This window comes from Salvia miltiorrhiza, chromosome 4 (genome assembly GCF_028751815.1).
Source record: "Salvia miltiorrhiza cultivar Shanhuang (shh) chromosome 4, IMPLAD_Smil_shh, whole genome shotgun sequence".
NCBI lineage: Eukaryota > Viridiplantae > Streptophyta > Magnoliopsida > Lamiales > Lamiaceae > Salvia > Salvia miltiorrhiza.
The window spans coordinates 15885097-15903740 of record NC_080390.1 but is presented as its reverse complement, the minus strand read 5'-3'; the positions used below and the strand labels follow the sequence as shown (position 1 = coordinate 15903740).

The 18644-nt window shown below is 39.3% G+C and overlaps 1 protein-coding gene across 1 annotated transcript; it reads left to right on the top strand.

Annotated features, from left to right (window-relative positions):
- Positions 1 to 3617: 3617 nt before the first annotated feature.
- Positions 3618 to 5363, top strand: LOC131023067 (protein FAR1-RELATED SEQUENCE 5-like). The gene has a single exon (XM_057952609.1). The coding sequence runs from the start codon at positions 3618 to 3620 to the stop codon at positions 5361 to 5363; it is 1746 nt and encodes a 581-aa protein (XP_057808592.1).
- The last annotated feature ends 13281 nt before the right edge of the window (positions 5364 to 18644 follow it).

The following is an 18644-nucleotide window of genomic DNA, read 5'->3' as shown; positions in this document are numbered from 1 at the left end:
GAATAGATGGATTACACGTCATTTTTGATAGTGGTGTTTCTATCATAAGAAATGACAAAGTTGTCTATTCTGGTATTTTTTGAACATCTCTCTTCATACTATAACTTGTCTATAAAGTACCTTTATATTGCATTTACATCATCGAACAAAAGAAAGAGAAAAGTTAAGGCTAATCTCTCATGAGGATCTTACACATATATTGATACCCTAGATTAGGTCACATCTATCTTAACAGGATCCAAAGGTTCGTGTCTAAATAGTACATTGGATTCAATCCAGGTTGTACCACTTGGAACCTGCGAATCCTGTATAGAGGAAAAGATGGGGACCGGGTCATTCATGGCAAAGGGGATAAAGGGCCAATAATGTGTTAGGAATGATCTTTTCTGATTCATTGTCAGTGTTTGGGATTCCAACCCAGTTTACTACACCGTGTAATCCCTATATAAGATGGTGTGGTGGAGAGAAGAAATAGGTCACTCTTGGAAAAATATGTTCGATGATGAGTTATGTATCTTTGCAATTAGCCCTAAAGAATCAGAAGGTGGTTATTAGCAATGACACACGATTCTTAGAAGTGGACTATGAGAATAATCACTAATCCAAGTCAGATAGTGTGCTTCAAGAAATTGAAGACATTAGACAGGCAATTCCATCACCCAAGCCAAGTGTGCAAGAGTTTTATACCACACGACACTGCACGCACTGTTGACACACATGTGCCACCACAGATCCATTGTAGTGGGAGGGTTGTGGGACAACCCGATCGATTTATGTTCTTGGGAGGATCTTTGGATTCAGTCCCTGGTAGTGAATATAAGAGAATCGACCCAGATATCTACTTGGAATTAGTGGAAGACGAGAATGTAGATTCCTGGCACGCCTCAATGGAGCAATCCATTAAGAATATGGGTGTATACTAGAAAAATCTTGCTACCAGGAGGCAGTAAAGCCTTAGGTTGTAAGTGAGTATACAAGATAATGACAGGCCCGAATGAGCAAGGTCGTAGCTTCCAAAGCTAGACTGGTGGCGAAAAGTTATGCCCAGTGTAAGGGTATAGTTTATGATGATGTTTTCGCCAGTGGCATGCTCAGTACATTCGGATCATTTTACCCATAGCAGCTCACTTAAACCATCGAGGTTACGTGAGGGAGGGAGAGAAGCATCTCGTGTCAATCGCTCTCGTGTCATCGGTGATGTGGTTTATCTTGCATTTTATGTAGATAATATCCTCCTAATTGGCGACAATATGGAGCTGTTGTCAAGACATAAAGTAATGGTTATCCGAACAGTTTCAGATGGAAGACTAAGGAGGTACAGTATACATCTTTGTGATCAAGGTTATAAGGGATCACTAGAAAAAGATGTTGGGCTTACCTCAAGTGTCTTACACTGATACTGAGAATACTCGTTTTAGTATGAATACCGCCAAGAAAGGATTGCTACCTTTTAGATATGGCGTTCCTAGATCTAAAGACTATGTCTTAAGATGCCTATTGAGGTTGAGGAAATGAAGGCAATTTTCTACATTTCCGCAGTAGATAGCTTCATGTATGGATTGCTATGTACGAGATCTTATATTTGCTATGCAGTTAGCATGGTTGTAAGATATCAGTATAGTTCTAGTTAAGACTGAACTGTGGTAAATTATATTTTCAAGTCCCTGACTAGAGAATAAGAATAGTTTACCAGTTAGACAGTTTAGTTCCTTTTTGGATTATATGATTTCGGATTTCCAGGCTGACCGGAACAAAGAACAATTACCTCGAGCTATGTGTTTTTTCTTGGGAGGTAAAACCTTTTGGTTTGACCACTACCTCCAGGATCTAAGGGTAATTCCTAGTTTGCGTGGGAGCATCACCTTCGTGATACCTCAAGTGCAGTTGCGAACTCTAAGGAATTCAAGAACCACAAGGGGTCAAACACATGGAGAGTAAGTACCAAGTTATACGATTATTCGTAAATCGAGGTTTTTGTGCTCAAAGAATAAATTCTCACATATTGGAGAAACCTACTGATCTTTCACAAAAGGCTTATCGCAAATGGTCATTGAAAGATGGGAATGCGATTGATGCCAGATTGATGCCACCCACTTAGGAAACTTTAAGTATAAGTGGGAGAAGTGTTAGGTGATTGGTAAATAGACGCATTGTATACTAAAAGTTTGCTTTAGTATAAGTGGGAGATTGTTGGATTTGTATACTGAAAGCAAGAACGTTTTATGCTTGTATACAATGTTTCCTAAGTTCACTATCTAATCTCCTATCTGATTGTGTTCATGATTGCATATGTATGTTCTTTATCTCTATATAAGTAGATTATATGGTGTGTTGTAGATCACAAAAGACCATATAATTGGAATAACCTTAAGAGATATAATATGATCACAGCCGAAATAACTCTAGGACAAGTTATTGGTTTAGGCTGCAGTATAGATGGAAGTAGTTTGTCTTGGCTACTTGTCTATACTGGTACGTCATTACGTATTGATAGGACCACAGTTTGAGATGTATTCTTCTATCTGACTTAAGTGAAGAATCAAGATCTCGGTGACTTATAAATCTTAATACTAATAAGTATTCAGATATATATATTAATTCGTATATCACTTTGACTTACTATGGGTGAAAGTTATATGCTAACTCGAGTACTCTGTATCTTGGGTGATAGCGGTTAATATATGATATTTGATTATCTGTATTAGTACCCGTATCCGGTATAGGATAATGACATCCCCTTAAGGAGCTCAATAAGGTTTATTACGCTAAACCCTGCAGGTTGATTAAGTTCAGGCGTAATAATAAAGTTTGAGTGGTACTGCTTAAGGAATTATTAAGAGATTAATTAATTTAAGCTGTCAGAGCTCTAATTAATTAATGGATGTCGGATATTTTAAATACGGAGATTTAATAAGTCTAAATACAAGCCCCCCGACTCATCACCGACAATAAAGGGGTAAGTCAGTATCGGTTCTCTAGTGGAATGAACTGATATTTATAAATTAATTATGGTCTGGGCTGACCATAGATAAATTAATTTATTTGAGGCCCATCTTTATTCCTTGTATCTGGTCCCTGGACTGGCCCAATGTCTCCTAGCCCTAGAAGGAGAGAAAGACGCCTCCTACACTAATTCTGTGCCCACACGTATTTAATTTTATTTAAAGCGGGATACAGTCGAGAAGATCAGAACTGGAGTCAGATTTTCGCAGGAAACCAAGTTCTGGCAGTCTCCGTAAAACGGCCATAACTTCCTCCACAGAACTCCGATTCAGACGAATCAGGCGGCCACGGAAAGCTCTCTCGAAGACGAAGAAGTCGTATTTCTGCAAAAAATACGATTGGAGGTCGTTTGAGGGGTCAAACGGAGCATTGAAGTTGGCTGACCTGTTCAGCGACAGATTGACGAATTCTTAGGAATTCTTCAGGTATTTTCTAACTCCAACATGCAGTTGTTAAATTCATAGGAGCATGTTAGGATTAATCGTTGTATGATAGATTAATAATAATCCAAGAAACGATCATCGGGCAAAGCGGAACGTTAATTCAGTTTAATATTCCTTTAAGAACATGTGTTGGAGCATAATCATCCACTAACTAGAGAAGAGTTAAGCTATATGCATCGTTCTAATAGAACAATTAGCGATGAAAATGCTGTCATTATTGAAGATATGTTATCATCTGGGATAGGAGCCACTGATGCTTATAGATATATGGCGCAAGAAGCAGGGGGTGAGGATATGATTGGCTATACAAAGAGAGACTGTCTAAACTATGTGAATATGCTGAAAATCTTAACAATAGAAGGAGGTGATGCTCAAACACTTTTGAACATTTTAGAAGATCAATCTGCTGAAAATGATGACTTCTTTTATAGAGTGCGATTAGATGAAGATGGTAGATTAAGTCATGTGTTTTGGAGGGACTCCATGATGAAGGATGACTTCACAATCTTTGGAGATGTTATGGTGTTTGATACTACCTATAGAACCAACAAATACAACCTAATTTGTGCGCCATTTGTTGGATTGAATAATTACAAGAAAAATGTTATGTTTGGCTGTGCATTTTTGTCAAATGAAAAGATTGAAACTTTTGTGTGGTTGTTTGAGACTTTCAAGAAGAGCATGGGGGGTCCAAGTCCTATATCATTGTTTACAGATCAGGACTTGGCAATGAGTAAAGCAATTGAGAAGGTGTTTCCACAGACAAGGCACAGATTGTGCATTTGGCATCTACATCAAAATGCACAATCTCATTTGGGAAAACTAAAAAGTGATAAGACTTTTTATGATGCATTTCAAAGATGTATAACTGGCTGCATTGATTCATATGATTTTGAGGAATGTTGGAAAGCAATAGTTGAAAATCATAACTTGCAAAACAACTCGTGGATTCAGAGATTATATGAGTTAAGAGAAAAGTGGTCTAATGCTTTCAACAAAGAATACTTCTCTGCAGGAATTCTTTCATCTCAAAGAAGTGAAAGCACTAACCATGCATTAGGATTTAAAGCAAAAAAGACTACAAACTTGACTGAATTTTATGGACTGTTCAAGCAGACCATAAAACGTTGGAGATCCAATGAATTGAGTGATGAATTCCAGTGTATAAGAGGTCAACCAACGACGGCATTACCTATGACTGGAATAATAAAGCAAGCTTCCAAGGTATACAATCTTACAGTTTTTAAGGATTTTGAAAAGCAATTTATGAGATGTCTTGCTGGTAGTTTTTCTTTTCTAAGTGAAGAATATGATTTCAAGCTTTATCAAGTGAAAGATGGACAACATACATACCAAGTCAGTTTTTATAATGTGATGAATACTTTAGTGACTTGCACTTGCAACTTGTTTGAGGAATGCGGGATGTTATGTAGTCATTGTTTGAGGATACTACTCACTCATTCAATAGACAAAATACCAGACTGCTACATAAACAAGAGGTGGACAAAGCTTGCAAAACAAGCACTATGGGATAAAAATGTTGAGCAACAAAGTAAAAGTGCTCAACCTTGGAAGCATCAATTTGTGAAAAACTGCTTGAATCTAGCTCTACAAGTCCAAGACAATGAGAATGCAAGAAGACTTGTTGAAGATGGGTTAGAATATATAAGATTAGCAGCACTTCAAGAGATGGAGAATACTATGTCAGAAACAAATGAAGCTCAAGATTTAGAGGCATGCTCTGAATCTAGTATAAGTGTTAAAGATCCTAAAAAATCAGTGACAAAGGGACGGAAGCAAAGGATCAAAGGACACTTGGAGAAAAATACAAAGAAGAAAAGAAAGAATGTTGATGAATCAAACTTACAAAAACCAAATGAGTTTGGCTCAAAAACACCAAATCAACATTTATTTTAGGTAAAAGTTTTGATATTTAATTATACATTCACTTTAGACGTTTTTTTTGTTCTCTAAGTATATTTTGTTCTAATATGCAGGGTATATTGGATATAACATTCTGGACAGGTATTAAAATTGTTGCTTTACAGTAAAAGTAATAATTGTTCTTAGGTAAAGTATCAGTTCAAATGATGTGATGTATAGTTTAATAAATGTTAATTTTATTCATTACAATATATATAAATTTGTTAATTAACAATATATTGTCACTTTGTTTTTTAGCAACCTGAGTTTCAAGGGAGTTACGTTTCAAGCAAGTGGAACTACTATTTCATTGATCATATTATTGTTTTCAGTTCAAACAAGACATCATTTATTGAAACTTTCGAAGTTTATTGTTTATTTTTGTTGAGACTTTGAAACACACATACATTTCAAAATTAATTGTTGTGAATTAATGTATTACTATGAAAGTAATACAATTATTTTTATCTTACTTTTGATACAAGAATATGTACTGTAAGTTAGTTTAACATTTACATTTCTTATCAACAATGTATACATTTGTTTACTATAACTATTACATTTGAAAATACTAAACCCTAAACCCCGAATATTGAACCCTAACCGGATTATTTACATTTGTGAAGCCTAATATTTACTTTTCTTGACCAAGATGTATACTTAATATAGATATTTGGCTTATGTCAATATAAATATCTCCTTTGATTAAATATTTTCTACAACCTAACCATTGACTATTGAACCCTAGACCTAGAATACTGAACTCTAAACACTGAATACTAAACCCTAGATCGGGAATAATAAACCTAACCCATGAAAACTAAACCCTAAACACTGAATACTAAACCCTAAACCCCGAATATTAAACCCAAACCAGAATATTTACATTTGTCAAGCCTAATATTTACTTTTCATGCCCAAGATGTATACTTTATCATAGGTATTTGGCTTATGTTAATATAAATATTTCCTTTGATTAAATATTTTCTACAACCTAACTACTGACTACTAAACTCTAGACCTGGAATACTGAACCCTAAACACTGAATACTAAACCCTAAACCCCGAATATTGAACCCTAACCAGATTATTTATATTTGTGAAGCCTAATATTTAGTTTTCTTTCCCAAGATGTATACTTTAATATAGGTATTTGGCTTATGTCAATATAAATATCTCCTTTGATTAAATATTTTCTACAACCTAACCCTTGACTACTGAACCCTAGACCTAAAATACTGAACTCTAAACATTGAATACTAAACCCTAGACCGGGAATAATAAACCCTAACCCATGAATACTAAACCTTAAACCCTGAATATTAAACCCTAACCAGATTATTTACATTTGTCAGCCTAATATGTACTTTTCTTGCCCAAGATGTATACTTACTCTAATATATATAGGTATTTGTCTTATGTCAATATAATAATGTCCTTTGATTAAATATTTTCTACAACCTAACCACTGACTACTAAACTCTAGACACTGACTATTAAACCCTATAAACACTGAATACTAAACCCTAAGCGTTGAATACTGAACCGTAACCAGATTATTTACATTTTTGAAGCCTAATATTTACTTTTCTTGCCCAAAATGTGTACTTAATTACTCTAATATAGGTATTTGGCTTATGTCAATATAAACACCTTCTTTAATTAAATATTTTCTACAATTTAACCACTGAATACTAAACCCGAGACGTCTAAAAGTTGATTACTAAACCTAAATTAGAATATTTACTTTTGTAAGGACTAACATTTACTTCTAGCCACATAAGTATACTTACGTTAATATATATATTTTGTGTATGTTAATATAGGTATTTTGTTTAAAAATTCAAACACTTAATTGATTGAGTTCAGATTCGTAATTAAATAATTATTTTCAATTAGTATATGAAGAGGTATTTAATATACGTATTTAATTATCAAACATTATTACTTTTTCTAAAAGTAATTGTTAGGTCCGGAGGGTCTCGAATAGGTGTATGGGGGGGGGGGGGGGAATACACCTATGGGCTATTTTTCTTTCCTCAAACTGAGGGATCTCAAGATAGAGATCAAAATGAAACTTTACACGCAAACTGTGACACCTGTTAACTGAAAGGAGTTTTGACCAAACAGGGTTGACGACTGATACTGAAAACTCTTTAGTAAGGAGTTATCAGTTAAGTTACTGGAACTTAACTGATGCACGTAAGGGCTTCAGTCGAGTTTGCTAAAACAGAGATGATAACACTCTTCCTGACTATCAGAAGATAGATCAGTCAGACTGATATTATACGCAGCGGAAATAAACTTAGTTTCGTAATAGCCTCGGTTGAGCACGTTGTTAGTCTTAGGTTTCTCTTTGCAGTTATTCAGTATTTAGTTTATCAATTGAAACAACACAAGTAAGAATGTAAAACTGAAAGATGTAAATAACACAAAGACTTTTATGTGGTTCGGAAAACCCTTTCCTACATCCACGGTCGGTTGATCAGACCAACAATCCACTCCGCAAGTGCTTAACAGGTGCACTGCAAACTAAACCGTGTGCTTGCCGGGTGCACACAACCGTACCACTGAAGAAACCACTTCTTCAGTACCCACACTTCACTCGTGTCGGATTTCTCGCGCTTAGCACAACCCGCGCTAAGACTTCTCAGAGTCAGAGTACCTTCCTGAACTCCGAATCACTCAAACACTCTACTCTTTCTTCTTGAAAGGAGGTTTGAACGGTTGCCAACTGTACTTCAAAGAAGAAGTTATTTGGAGCAAGTTTGACCTTGGCTTCTAGGTAAACAGAGGGTTTGCCTAAGGTCTAAGAGAATGTATGTAATCAGAGTGACTGATTTTGGCTTTGGAATTCTCTTCTTCGATTCAAACTTTGGGGAGGTTAAGCTTTAGGCTGAGTAGCGATTTTGGCAGGGCTTCAACTTATGTCGTTGAATCGGTGAAGATTGAAGTTGATCCTCGAGCGCTATTTATTGGAGAGGTCTTGAATAGATCCGTTGGTGGAGAACGTCTTCAAGATTTTTTCCGTTGGAGAGCATTTCGAATTTGGGCTGAGGCTTCAATCTTCGAGGTTCCTTGTTTGCTTGAAACGACTCTCTTGAAGGTCAGGAGATGTGACGTCTCTGATAAAGTAGCCACCAAATAGGAATGACCTCTGCAGAGATAAGGAGATCCTGAGATCTCTGCATTTAATGCGGCTGTACTTTTGTGAGTACGTGGCTTCCTTTGAACGTTGGAAGTTCAGTCCGAGGAAGAAAGTTTAACTGATACTTGACTTTAGTATCAGTCCGCTGAGTCCACGCGGCACGCATTTAGTAATCAGTTCCGAACTGATTCTTCAACTGATACTTCAGTTGGTATCTTCAGTCTTCAGTCTTCAGTCCTTCGTCCTTCAGTCTTCAGAACCGCAAGCTAAACTAGAAACGAACTCTAACACTTGAGTTCAAAACTGTTCTAGTCTATTACAATTAAGACCTATGGATTTTGGTATCATCAAAACAAGGATTAGGATATTCCACAAGGTTCCCAACAGTAATGTTTACTTTTATCAAAGATAAGAATTACTTTTGCAAATATTTCTTGAACAAATATTAAAGCGAAAACTAAAAGTGTTACTTTTTTTAGAAGTAACATTTACTTTTCCTGAACAAAAGTATTACTTGAACAAATATTTAAGCGAAAACTAAAAGTGCTACTCCCTCCGTCCGCCAAAAGTATTCCACAATTACTATATTTGGCGTCCGCAAAAAGTATTCCACTTTCTTTTTTAAGTCATGGTCCCACCATCCACTTTTATATTTTATCCTTACAAACACTCTTTATTTACAAAAAACCCACCCAAAATTCAATCTCAACCACACATCTCATAAAGTGGTGGGACCTTTTCTCCACTACATCAACATCATCTCCAATTTTATTAAACTTCGTGCCCAGCCAAAGTGGAATACTTTTGGCGGACGGAGGGAGTACTTTTTTGAGAAACATTTACTTTTTCTGAACAAAAGTATTACTTGAACAAATATTAAAGCAAAAACTAAAAGTGGTACTAATCATCACAACTGCATATTAAAAAATATTTCATAAGAACCGCAATTTAGTACCAATTCATACCAACATCTAGTTAACCAAATCAACATAAGAACACCAAATTCTGTAGATTAATATGCAAAATGATACCTTATCACATAAAATCAATACTTGTAATACCCGAGCTTTTGATGACGTGTGTAATTGCTCGAGTTTGAGTGATTAGGGTTTACATCCCTTGTGTGATTTACTTTGTATAGAGATGTTGAGTTATATGATGTTTTCTTGTTATTCTTTTGATGATGTTGAGATGTTCGTTTGATGATGTGAGAATGATGTGTGATTTTATATCCGTATTTGAGTTTGAGTATTCAAATAATTCTAGATAATTATTTGAATGAGAACGGTAAACTCGAAAGTGAGATCTGAGTCCGTTAAGACGTTTTTGGAATTTTTGACTTTTTGACGATGAATAGTAAAATACTACTATTTCGTCTTTTTGTCGACTTTCAAAAATCTTACATGCACGTCATCGAGAAATATTCTTAGTTTTGCGATACGAGTCCAATGACGAAGTTTTTATTTTTGGACGATGAGTGAATAGTAAACCAGAATTTCTCGATAAACGAACCGAGCTCGTTTATCAGAATTTCGAGAACGAGGTTACGTTTTCTATATTTATGTAGAATTACGAGTGTGATGAAAGTGAGTGGGAGTCGAGAGGGCGAGTAACGTAGAGTACGAGTAGTTAGTCGTTAAAATAAGATATTTAACGACTAAGTGAGATTAATATCCTAAATATCTAGGCCTACCCTACCATCAACCACCCCCCCAACCGCCAAAGCTCCCCCCCTTATAAAAAGGCGGCTGTGGGTCAGCGCACAGCCCACCTTTCTCACGCAAAACACACACACAACACCAAGAACACACACTACCTCCATTAAAGCTTCTTCAAGCTTTTGAGCTCCGATTTGAGCACCGAGACGAGCGCCGATCATCTTTTCGATCACGTATTTACGTAGGTAACATCTCTACCTATGTTTTGATGGTTTGATTTTCGTTTTTAGTCGACGTCGAAAAACGTCGATTCTCGACTTTATTTTGAAACGACGTCGGATCGTCGTGAGTTTTTAGTATGATGTTCTTGGGTAAATGTCAAGCATGTTTAATGAATGAGTTAAGGATGGTTCGAACCCTAGTCATGGAATCCATGAGGGCAGCCGTCCGTGTTCTTCGTCGTCGTCACTCGTTCTTCGATTTTTGTTAATCGTTGTAACTTGTGATTGTGTTTTAGGAGCATGCTAGGTTTGTTCTTTGTTAATATTGTATTTACCAAGCATGTTAAGTTGTAGGTTGTAGAGATGGCTATACTTTGCGTGAACTTAGAAATGCATGCTAAGTTTCTCTTGAGTTTTGTGTTCTAAGTTAGAGTTGAGCATGTTAGAGTTAGTTTGATGTTTGGAGAATGGTAGGAAATGTGTAGGATGTTTGCATGAGTTTGCAGAGCATGCGTGAGTTTGAACTTGATGAGTTTGCTGCGTGAATTCCAGCTCTGCCGAGCATAGTCAGCTCTGGCAGCGTGAAATCCAGCTCTGACGGGTGGTCAGCACTGCAGTTCAGCTCTGCCAGGTTGGTCAGCTCTGACGTGTGAATTTCAGCTCTGCCGGGCGAGTCAGCTCTGGCAGTTGAAGTGCTGTTGACTTCAGCTCTGGCTGCCAAAGTCAGCTCTGGCTGTTGAGTTAAGTCAGCTCTGGCTGCCAAAGTCAGCTCTGGCGAGTTAGCTCTGGCTGTTGAGTCAGCTCTGGAAAGTTAGCTCTGGCTGTTGAGTCAGCTCTGGCGAGTTAGCTCTGGCTGTTGAGTCAACTCTGGCAAGTCAGCTCTGGCTGCCAAAGTCAGCTCTGGCGAGTTAGCTCTGGCTGTTGAGTCAGCTCTGGCAAGTCAGTTCTGGCTGCCAAAGTCAGCTCTGGCAAGTTAGCTCTGGCTGTTGAGTCAGCTCTGGCAAGTCAGCTCTGGCTGTTGAGTTAAGTTCAGCTCTGGCGAGTCAGCTCTGGCTGTTGAGTCAGCTCTGGCTGCCAAAGTCAACTCTGGCGAGTTAGCTCTGGCTGTTGAGTTCAGCTCGGGCGAGTCAGCTCTGGTTGTTGAGTCAGCTCTGGCTGCCAAGTCAGCGCTGGCAGGGCAGTAGAGTTAAAGTGTTAAGTTTTATTTTTCTATGTGAGTTTAAGTTAGTGAGTTTTCTGTTATGTTGATCCTTCTTCTCATCGATTCTTCATGTAAATGAAGGTCCGTTTGGGAAGTGACGACTTGAGAGAGAGAGAGAGAGAGTGACGTTACCTGTTTGCAGAGACGCAACGAGGTGGGCTTTTCTACGCTAAAATCAAGATGTTTATGCGTTTAAAATTATTGATGAATGATGAACTGAGAAACTATTTTCAAGATGTTTACGTGTTTAAATTATTGATGTATGATGATGAACTGTAAACCTATTTTGAAGTTATTTCATTGCCAAATATTTGAGATTTTAGAATGTTATCTATCTGTATGAGAAATGATATCGGTTCTACGCGAGGTAGAATTAGTGTACACAGTGATCGTGAGTCAGCTTTCAAGTTGGCCGATTGCAGTGCTGCAGAGGGAGGTCTCCCTCTCAGTACATGAGTTAACAAATATGGTACTTACTTGAGAACATAGACTAGCCAGTCAACTTTGAGAAACGAAAATGAGTTTGCAAACATAAGGCTTTAGATAAATTCCTTATGCTTTGTTTAAAGTATGGCAATGACAATGTTTATAGCTTTATAAAGCATGAGATGAGATGTTTTGGCATGTGTTCACTGAGTGCTTTTGTACTCAGCCCTGCATATGTTTTTCAAAATGTGCAGGTTGAGCCAGAGTGATGATGGTGCTGCATTGAGCGGAGTCACAGGGTTATTAATAAATATGTAACATGTCTAGAATATGTCTTCATACATATGTCTAGCTACATTTCCGCTGCAGAGTACTTTTGGTACCATGTTATGTCATGTCGTACTTTAAGTTTGAGAGGATGGTTCCTGTTGATGTAATAACATGATTAACGTCTTATTAAGTTTTATGTCTTCTTTCTTTAATGCTTTAATTGAGTTTTACGTATCTTTCATTAGACTGTTTTATTAAGCATTAACGAGTAATAATGACGAGTTTTATTAAAATGAGTAAATTTTACGGTTTTAAATGACGCCTCTTTCTTCCCCTTCTTCTTTAACCCCATCCCTAGTCGTGGATCACTCGGCCTAGCTATCCCTAGCTAGGGCGGGGTGCGACAGAGTGGTATCAGAGCTTTGGCATGCAGGTTAAAGCTCTGAATTAGAAGTCTTGAGTTTAGTCTGGAATGAGTCACTAGGCTAATAGTTATTAACAACCGTGAGCTCAGCGCACCATCACACTAAGCTCAATGAGGTATGTAAAATTTCAAAGTTTAATTGTCACATTAAATTTTGAAGAGTATGATGTTATACTTTGAGCATGATGTTGAGGTTATATGTTGAGTTGTGATGTTATACTTTGAGCATGATGTTGAGGTTATATGTTGAGTTGTGATGTTATACTTTGAGCATGATGTTGAGGTTATATGTTGAGTTGTGATGTTATACTTTGAGCATGATGTTGAGGTTATATGTTGAGTTGTGATGTTATACTTTGAGCATGATGTTGAGGTTATATGTTGAGTTGTGATGTTATACTTTGAGCATGATGTTGAGGTTATATGTTGAGTTGTGATGTTATACTTTGAGCATGATGTCAAGGTTATATGTTGGGTTGTGATGTTATACTTTGAGCATGATGTTGAGGTTATATGTTGAGTTATGATGTTATACTTTGAAGATGCATAGTTTGAGTTTGAGCATGACAACATGATTAATAACGAGTTATTATGTTGCATGAGTTATGATGTGATGTATTTCAGATGTTTTGTGATGAGAATTGTTTAAGCAGTTGTGATGAGTCACGATGATTTAGATGGAGGAATCTAATATCATTGTTTAGAGAGATTTTCTACTAAGTAGAAGGATGAAATGAGAACTTAGAGCTAAAGCTTGAGAGAATTAGCTTTGCGTTTAAGTACTTGTTTGTTTGACCTATGTTGTGCTTGTTTATGTTTCCTGAGTTGAGCCGAGTTAGTTCTTCGAGTCACCTTTAAGTTTTCCCTATAGGATGGATAGGATTATTCGCACTGCGCGAAAGAGGACGACTATGAGATCGACCCCAGCACAGGTCAGGTATGAGTACGAGACGTACGACATCTGCCACAGAGACACGTTGGCAGAGTTTCTGGCGCATTACCATAGATTGTGGCTAGAGGCCAGCCTTCGAGCAGGGGTTACTGGTCTGGATGGCATCATGCGCCTAGTCAGTGTGCTGCCGGACGAGTGGCAGAGATGGGCAGGAGCTATGGCCCCCCATTACATCTATCGAGTGGGGCATGCCTTTGATCTTTATGGAGACTTCACGGGTTTCGTGGCAGTGGTGAGCCATCAGTTTCTGGCTTGGGGAGTTCTCCCGATTGGGCCGCACGAGAGGCCGTTTGATTTAGCCCGGGCTTTTGCGATTAAGCCGCTCGAGTTTGGGTCATTCCATGACGAGTCAGTGCCAACTCCAGCCCCTCAGGCTATACGATCGCCTAGTTCAGTTGACAGGCCACCATCTCCGTACTATACTCCATCTCCATACTGTGTACCCTCACCTACTATTCCCGCTGTTCCCGAAGTTAGTCGCCAGCCAGTGCGAGGCTGGAGGATCTCGCACCGCAGGAGTTCAGAGGTCTGCCGAGGACGATCCAGAGCATCAGGTTCCAGTTGGGACGTGCCGTCTTGAGCCACTGGACCCGCATGAGATGGGATTCGTCACAGACACTCAGATTCTCTACGCGGACCTGTTGACAGTATATCTTTCGCATCGGGAGCTCTAGGAGAGGTTGGTAGCCATCGAGTCCGTATTTGAGGAGGATTCGATAGAGGCTAGAGTTGAGGGTGATAATGAGAAGGAGCCGATGGAGGACCCGAGAGAGGCTATAGTCGAGGATGATGATGAGGAGGAGCCGATGGAGGATCCGATAGAGGTTATAGCTGAGGATGAGGACGAGGAGGAGCCGATGGAGGATCCGGTGGAGGCTAGGGCCGAGGAGGATCGCGAGAGTGTGGGCAGTACGCCCTGGCAATAGTTGTTTTTTTTCTTTATGTTGTGATGTATATATGGTTGGGAGATGTGAGTACTTGATGTTTTTGACATGCTTAGATAGGCATGTGTATATATTGCCCTATAGATGCTATATAGATAGATGTTCCTAGTATGATAGAGTAGCAACTAGATGAGCTAGCCGGTAGAAATGACCGTATGAGGTCCACGCCGAGACATAGTACTACTTATGATGTTAGCTTAGAGTAACATCATAATAAGTACTATGGTATTTTTGTATAAGTCCTCTAAGGAGGCAATCTTATGATGGGTATATATGGTTGACCAGAGTGGTCTTTTGTTAGCATTGATGAGCTTTATTTCTTTTATGATGTTGAGTTGAGCGTGATTGTTTTCTTGAGTTGAGTTAGTATGTTGAGTTTAGTTTCGGCGAAGCTTGGAAGGTTGTTTGATGTGAGATTTATCTTCTGTTAATACAGAATGCCTCCGAGACGCAACCAAGGGCGTAATTTAGATGATAGGCGGGAAGATACACCCCCGCCACCACCGCAACCTGAGAGGAGAGTCGAAGAACTTTTTCTTCGACAAAATCCACCCGGATTTAGTGGGACTGGAAGTCCACAAGAGGCGGAAGACTGGGTAAGAGCTTTGGAGAGGATCTTTAAGTTCCTCAGGTGTAATGATCAGGAAAGGATGTTGTGCATGTCCTTCCAACTAACCGGATTAGCCGGTTACTGGTGGGAAGTACGTCAGAAGACTCTGACACCCGAGCAAATTGAGAACTACACCTGGGAACAATTCAAGGCTACGCTTTTTGAGAAGTATGTACCGAGGAGTTATCCAAAGCAGCGAGAGGCTGAATTTGGGAGTTTGAGGCAAGGAAAGAAATCGATTTCAGAGTATGACCGAGAATTCCGTGATTTATCAGGTTTTGCTCCAGAGAAAGTGGACACTGATGAGAAGATGTCTGAGCTTTTCTGCGCCAGTTTGAGGCAGGACATTAGGGTAGTGTTGGCAAGTCAGGCCGCACTGTCATACACTGAGGCTTTGAATCGAGCCTTAGATATGGAGTTGGCAGCCAGAGAAAGTACTGTAAGCACCTGCACCGCCGTTGACTCAGACGAAAATACCTGGAGGACAACAAACTGCGCCTCCAGCACAGAGTGGAAAGAGAAAATGGGAGGACAGAGGACAGGGCAACAGAAAGTCGTGGCAAGGATAAGGCCAACAACAACAGGGTAAACAACAATACCCTGGACAGTCGTCAGGACAACAGAGGACGTCGCCGTGTGCCAAGTACAACAAGATACACTTGGGGGTTTGTAAAGCTGGATCTAATAGTTGCTTCAACTGTGGACAAGCTGGTCATTACTCGTCGCACTGCCCGAGTAAACAACAAGGAATGGCAGGAGGGAAGCCAAGTCAGAATTCGGCACAACCCTTAAGAGCCATTATGGGATATCCCCAACCGCCTCAACAACAGCGTCAGCCGCAAGGTCCACAGAAACAACAGCAGCAGTAGCAGCAACTACCACAACCGCCACAGCATCAGAGAGCCTTTGCGCTCAATCAGAAACAGCCCGAGAAAAATCAGGGAAACCTGATAGGTATGGGCAAGATTTTGGATGTACCAGTTATAGTTCTGTTTGATACAGGAGCTTCGCATTCTTTTATTGCTCAAGCATGCGTAGATACCTTCAAACTAGAGCCAAAACGAGCTACACCCGAGTTGAGAGTAATTACTCCTGTAGGAAAAGCTACTACAGTTTCTCACGTGATTTATAACGTAGAGCTTGAGTTAGGATCACTAAAGATGAAAGCAAGAACCTTGCACTTAATGCCTATGTGGGACGTAGACATTATTCTAGGGATGGATTGGTTAGCAGAGAACTTTGCCACGATTGACTGTAAGAAGAGGAAGATAACTTTCCAACCACCTGGGAAGGAACCGATGTATTTTCATGGCATAGATAGAAGGAAGAGAGTTCCGATCGTTTCAGCACTTCAAGCGTCGAAGTTGGTAAAGAAGAAAGGAGCACAAGCTTACCTAGTTTACTTGTATAATGAAGGAGAATCAAGTAAAAACTTAGAGGATGTAGTAGTGGTAAGGGAATATGGAAATGTATTTTCCGAGGTCTTACCAGGATTGCCACCAACAAGACAGTTGGAGTTCACTATCGACTTAGAACCTGGTTCAGCACAAGTGTCGAAGGCACCCTACAGAATGGCACCTAAAGAGCTACAAGAGTTGAAGATTCAGCTACAAGAACTACTCGAGTTAGGTTTTATCCGACCAAGTGTATCCCCGTGGGGAGCACCAGTCCTCTTTGTCAAAAAGAAGGATGACACGTTAAGAATGTGCATAGATTATCGAGAGCTGAATAAATTGACACTAAAGAACAAATATCCTTTGCCAAGGATAGATGACTTGTTTGATCAATTAAGAGGAGCGAGCATTTTCTCGAAAGTTGACTTGAGATCGGGTTATCACCAGTTGAAAATTAGACAGGAGGATATACCTAAGATAACTTTTCGAACGAGGTATGGACACTATGAGTTCATAGTTATGCCATTTGGTTTGACGAACGCACCAGCAGTATTCATGGATCTCATGAATCGAGTGTTCCATCAATACCTGGATAAATTTGTCCTAGTTTTCATAGATGATATTGTCATCTATTTGAAGAATGAGCAAGAGCACCAACAACATCTGAGAGTAGTGTTGGAAACGCTTAGAGCTGAGAAGCTTTTCACCAAATTCACCAAGTGTGAATTCTGGTTGAACGAAGTAATGTTTCTAGGACATATTGTTTCATCCGAAGGGATTAAGGTTGACCCCGCCAAGGTACAAGCTGTACATTAGTGGAGATCACCAACTACGCCTAACGAGATTCGTAGCTTTTTAGGCTTAGCAGGTTACTATCGGAGGTTTATTGAAGGATTTTCCACGATAGCAAGACCGATGACCCAATTACTTAGAAAAGAAGCTAAGTATAATTGGACAGAGGAGTGTGAAGAGAGTTTTCAAGAACTCAAGAGGAGATTGACTACAGCACCAGTGCTGACAATCCCGGAAATGGATAAAGAGTACACCATCTACACAGATGCGTCAAAGAATGGGCTAGGATGTGTTTTATGCAAGAAGGAAGAGTTATAGCCTACGCATCACGACAACTTAGACCCCACGAGATAAATTATCCAACGCATGATTTAGAACTTGCAGCTGTTGTGCATGCCCTGAAAATTTGGAGGCATCATCTCTACGGAGTTAGATGTGAGATTTTCACGGACCACAAAAGTTTGAAATACTTTTTCGAGTAAAAGGATCTTAACATGAGACAGAGGAGATGGCTCGAACTAGTGAAGGATTATGATTGCGGCATTAACTATCACCCCGGAAAGGCCAATGTAGTAGTTGATGCATTGAGTCGCAAAGTCTCGTCAAAGTTAGGATGCCTTCTCACGAGGGAGGATGAGCTTATAAAGGACTTTGACAAGATGATGATAGAAGTGATAGAACCACCAGGGACAATAGCGAGTATTGTTGCGACGATGCCTAGTTTGAGGAAAATGGTGGTTGAAGCACAAAGATAGGACGAGAAAATGGAAAAGTTACGAGAGAAGATAAGGACGGGAGATGTAACACCCCGCATTTTTCCTCATTATAAACATTTTGAGATTTATTTTAGAGAGCACTGAGATATAAACAAAAGCATATAATGAGATGAGGTATCCCAATAGATTGAGTTATTATGTTTTCAATAATGGGACAAGAATGAAGTAATAGAAAGAATAAGGATTTATAGAGATGCTGGTCGAACAAGAGTGAAGTTATAATTTCATTTCTTTTAAATAGTTTTAGCAGCTCTGGTGATCGAGCTCTGCTCTGCTCTGGTGGCAGAGCTGAAATCGAGCTCTACTCTGCTCTGGTAGCAGAGCTGAAATCGAGCTCTGCTATGTTCTGGTGGCAGAGCTAAATTCGAGCTCTGCTTGATGGCAGAGCTGAATTCGAGCTCTGCACTGGTGGCAGAGCTAAAATCGAGCTCTGCCTTGGTGGCAGAGCTGAAATCGAGC

What these genes read in the sequence shown, in the direction of transcription:
- LOC131023067 (XM_057952609.1), top strand. Translation starts at nt 3,618, where the DNA reads ATGCATCGTTCTAATAGAACAATTAGCGATGAAAATGCTGTCATTATT.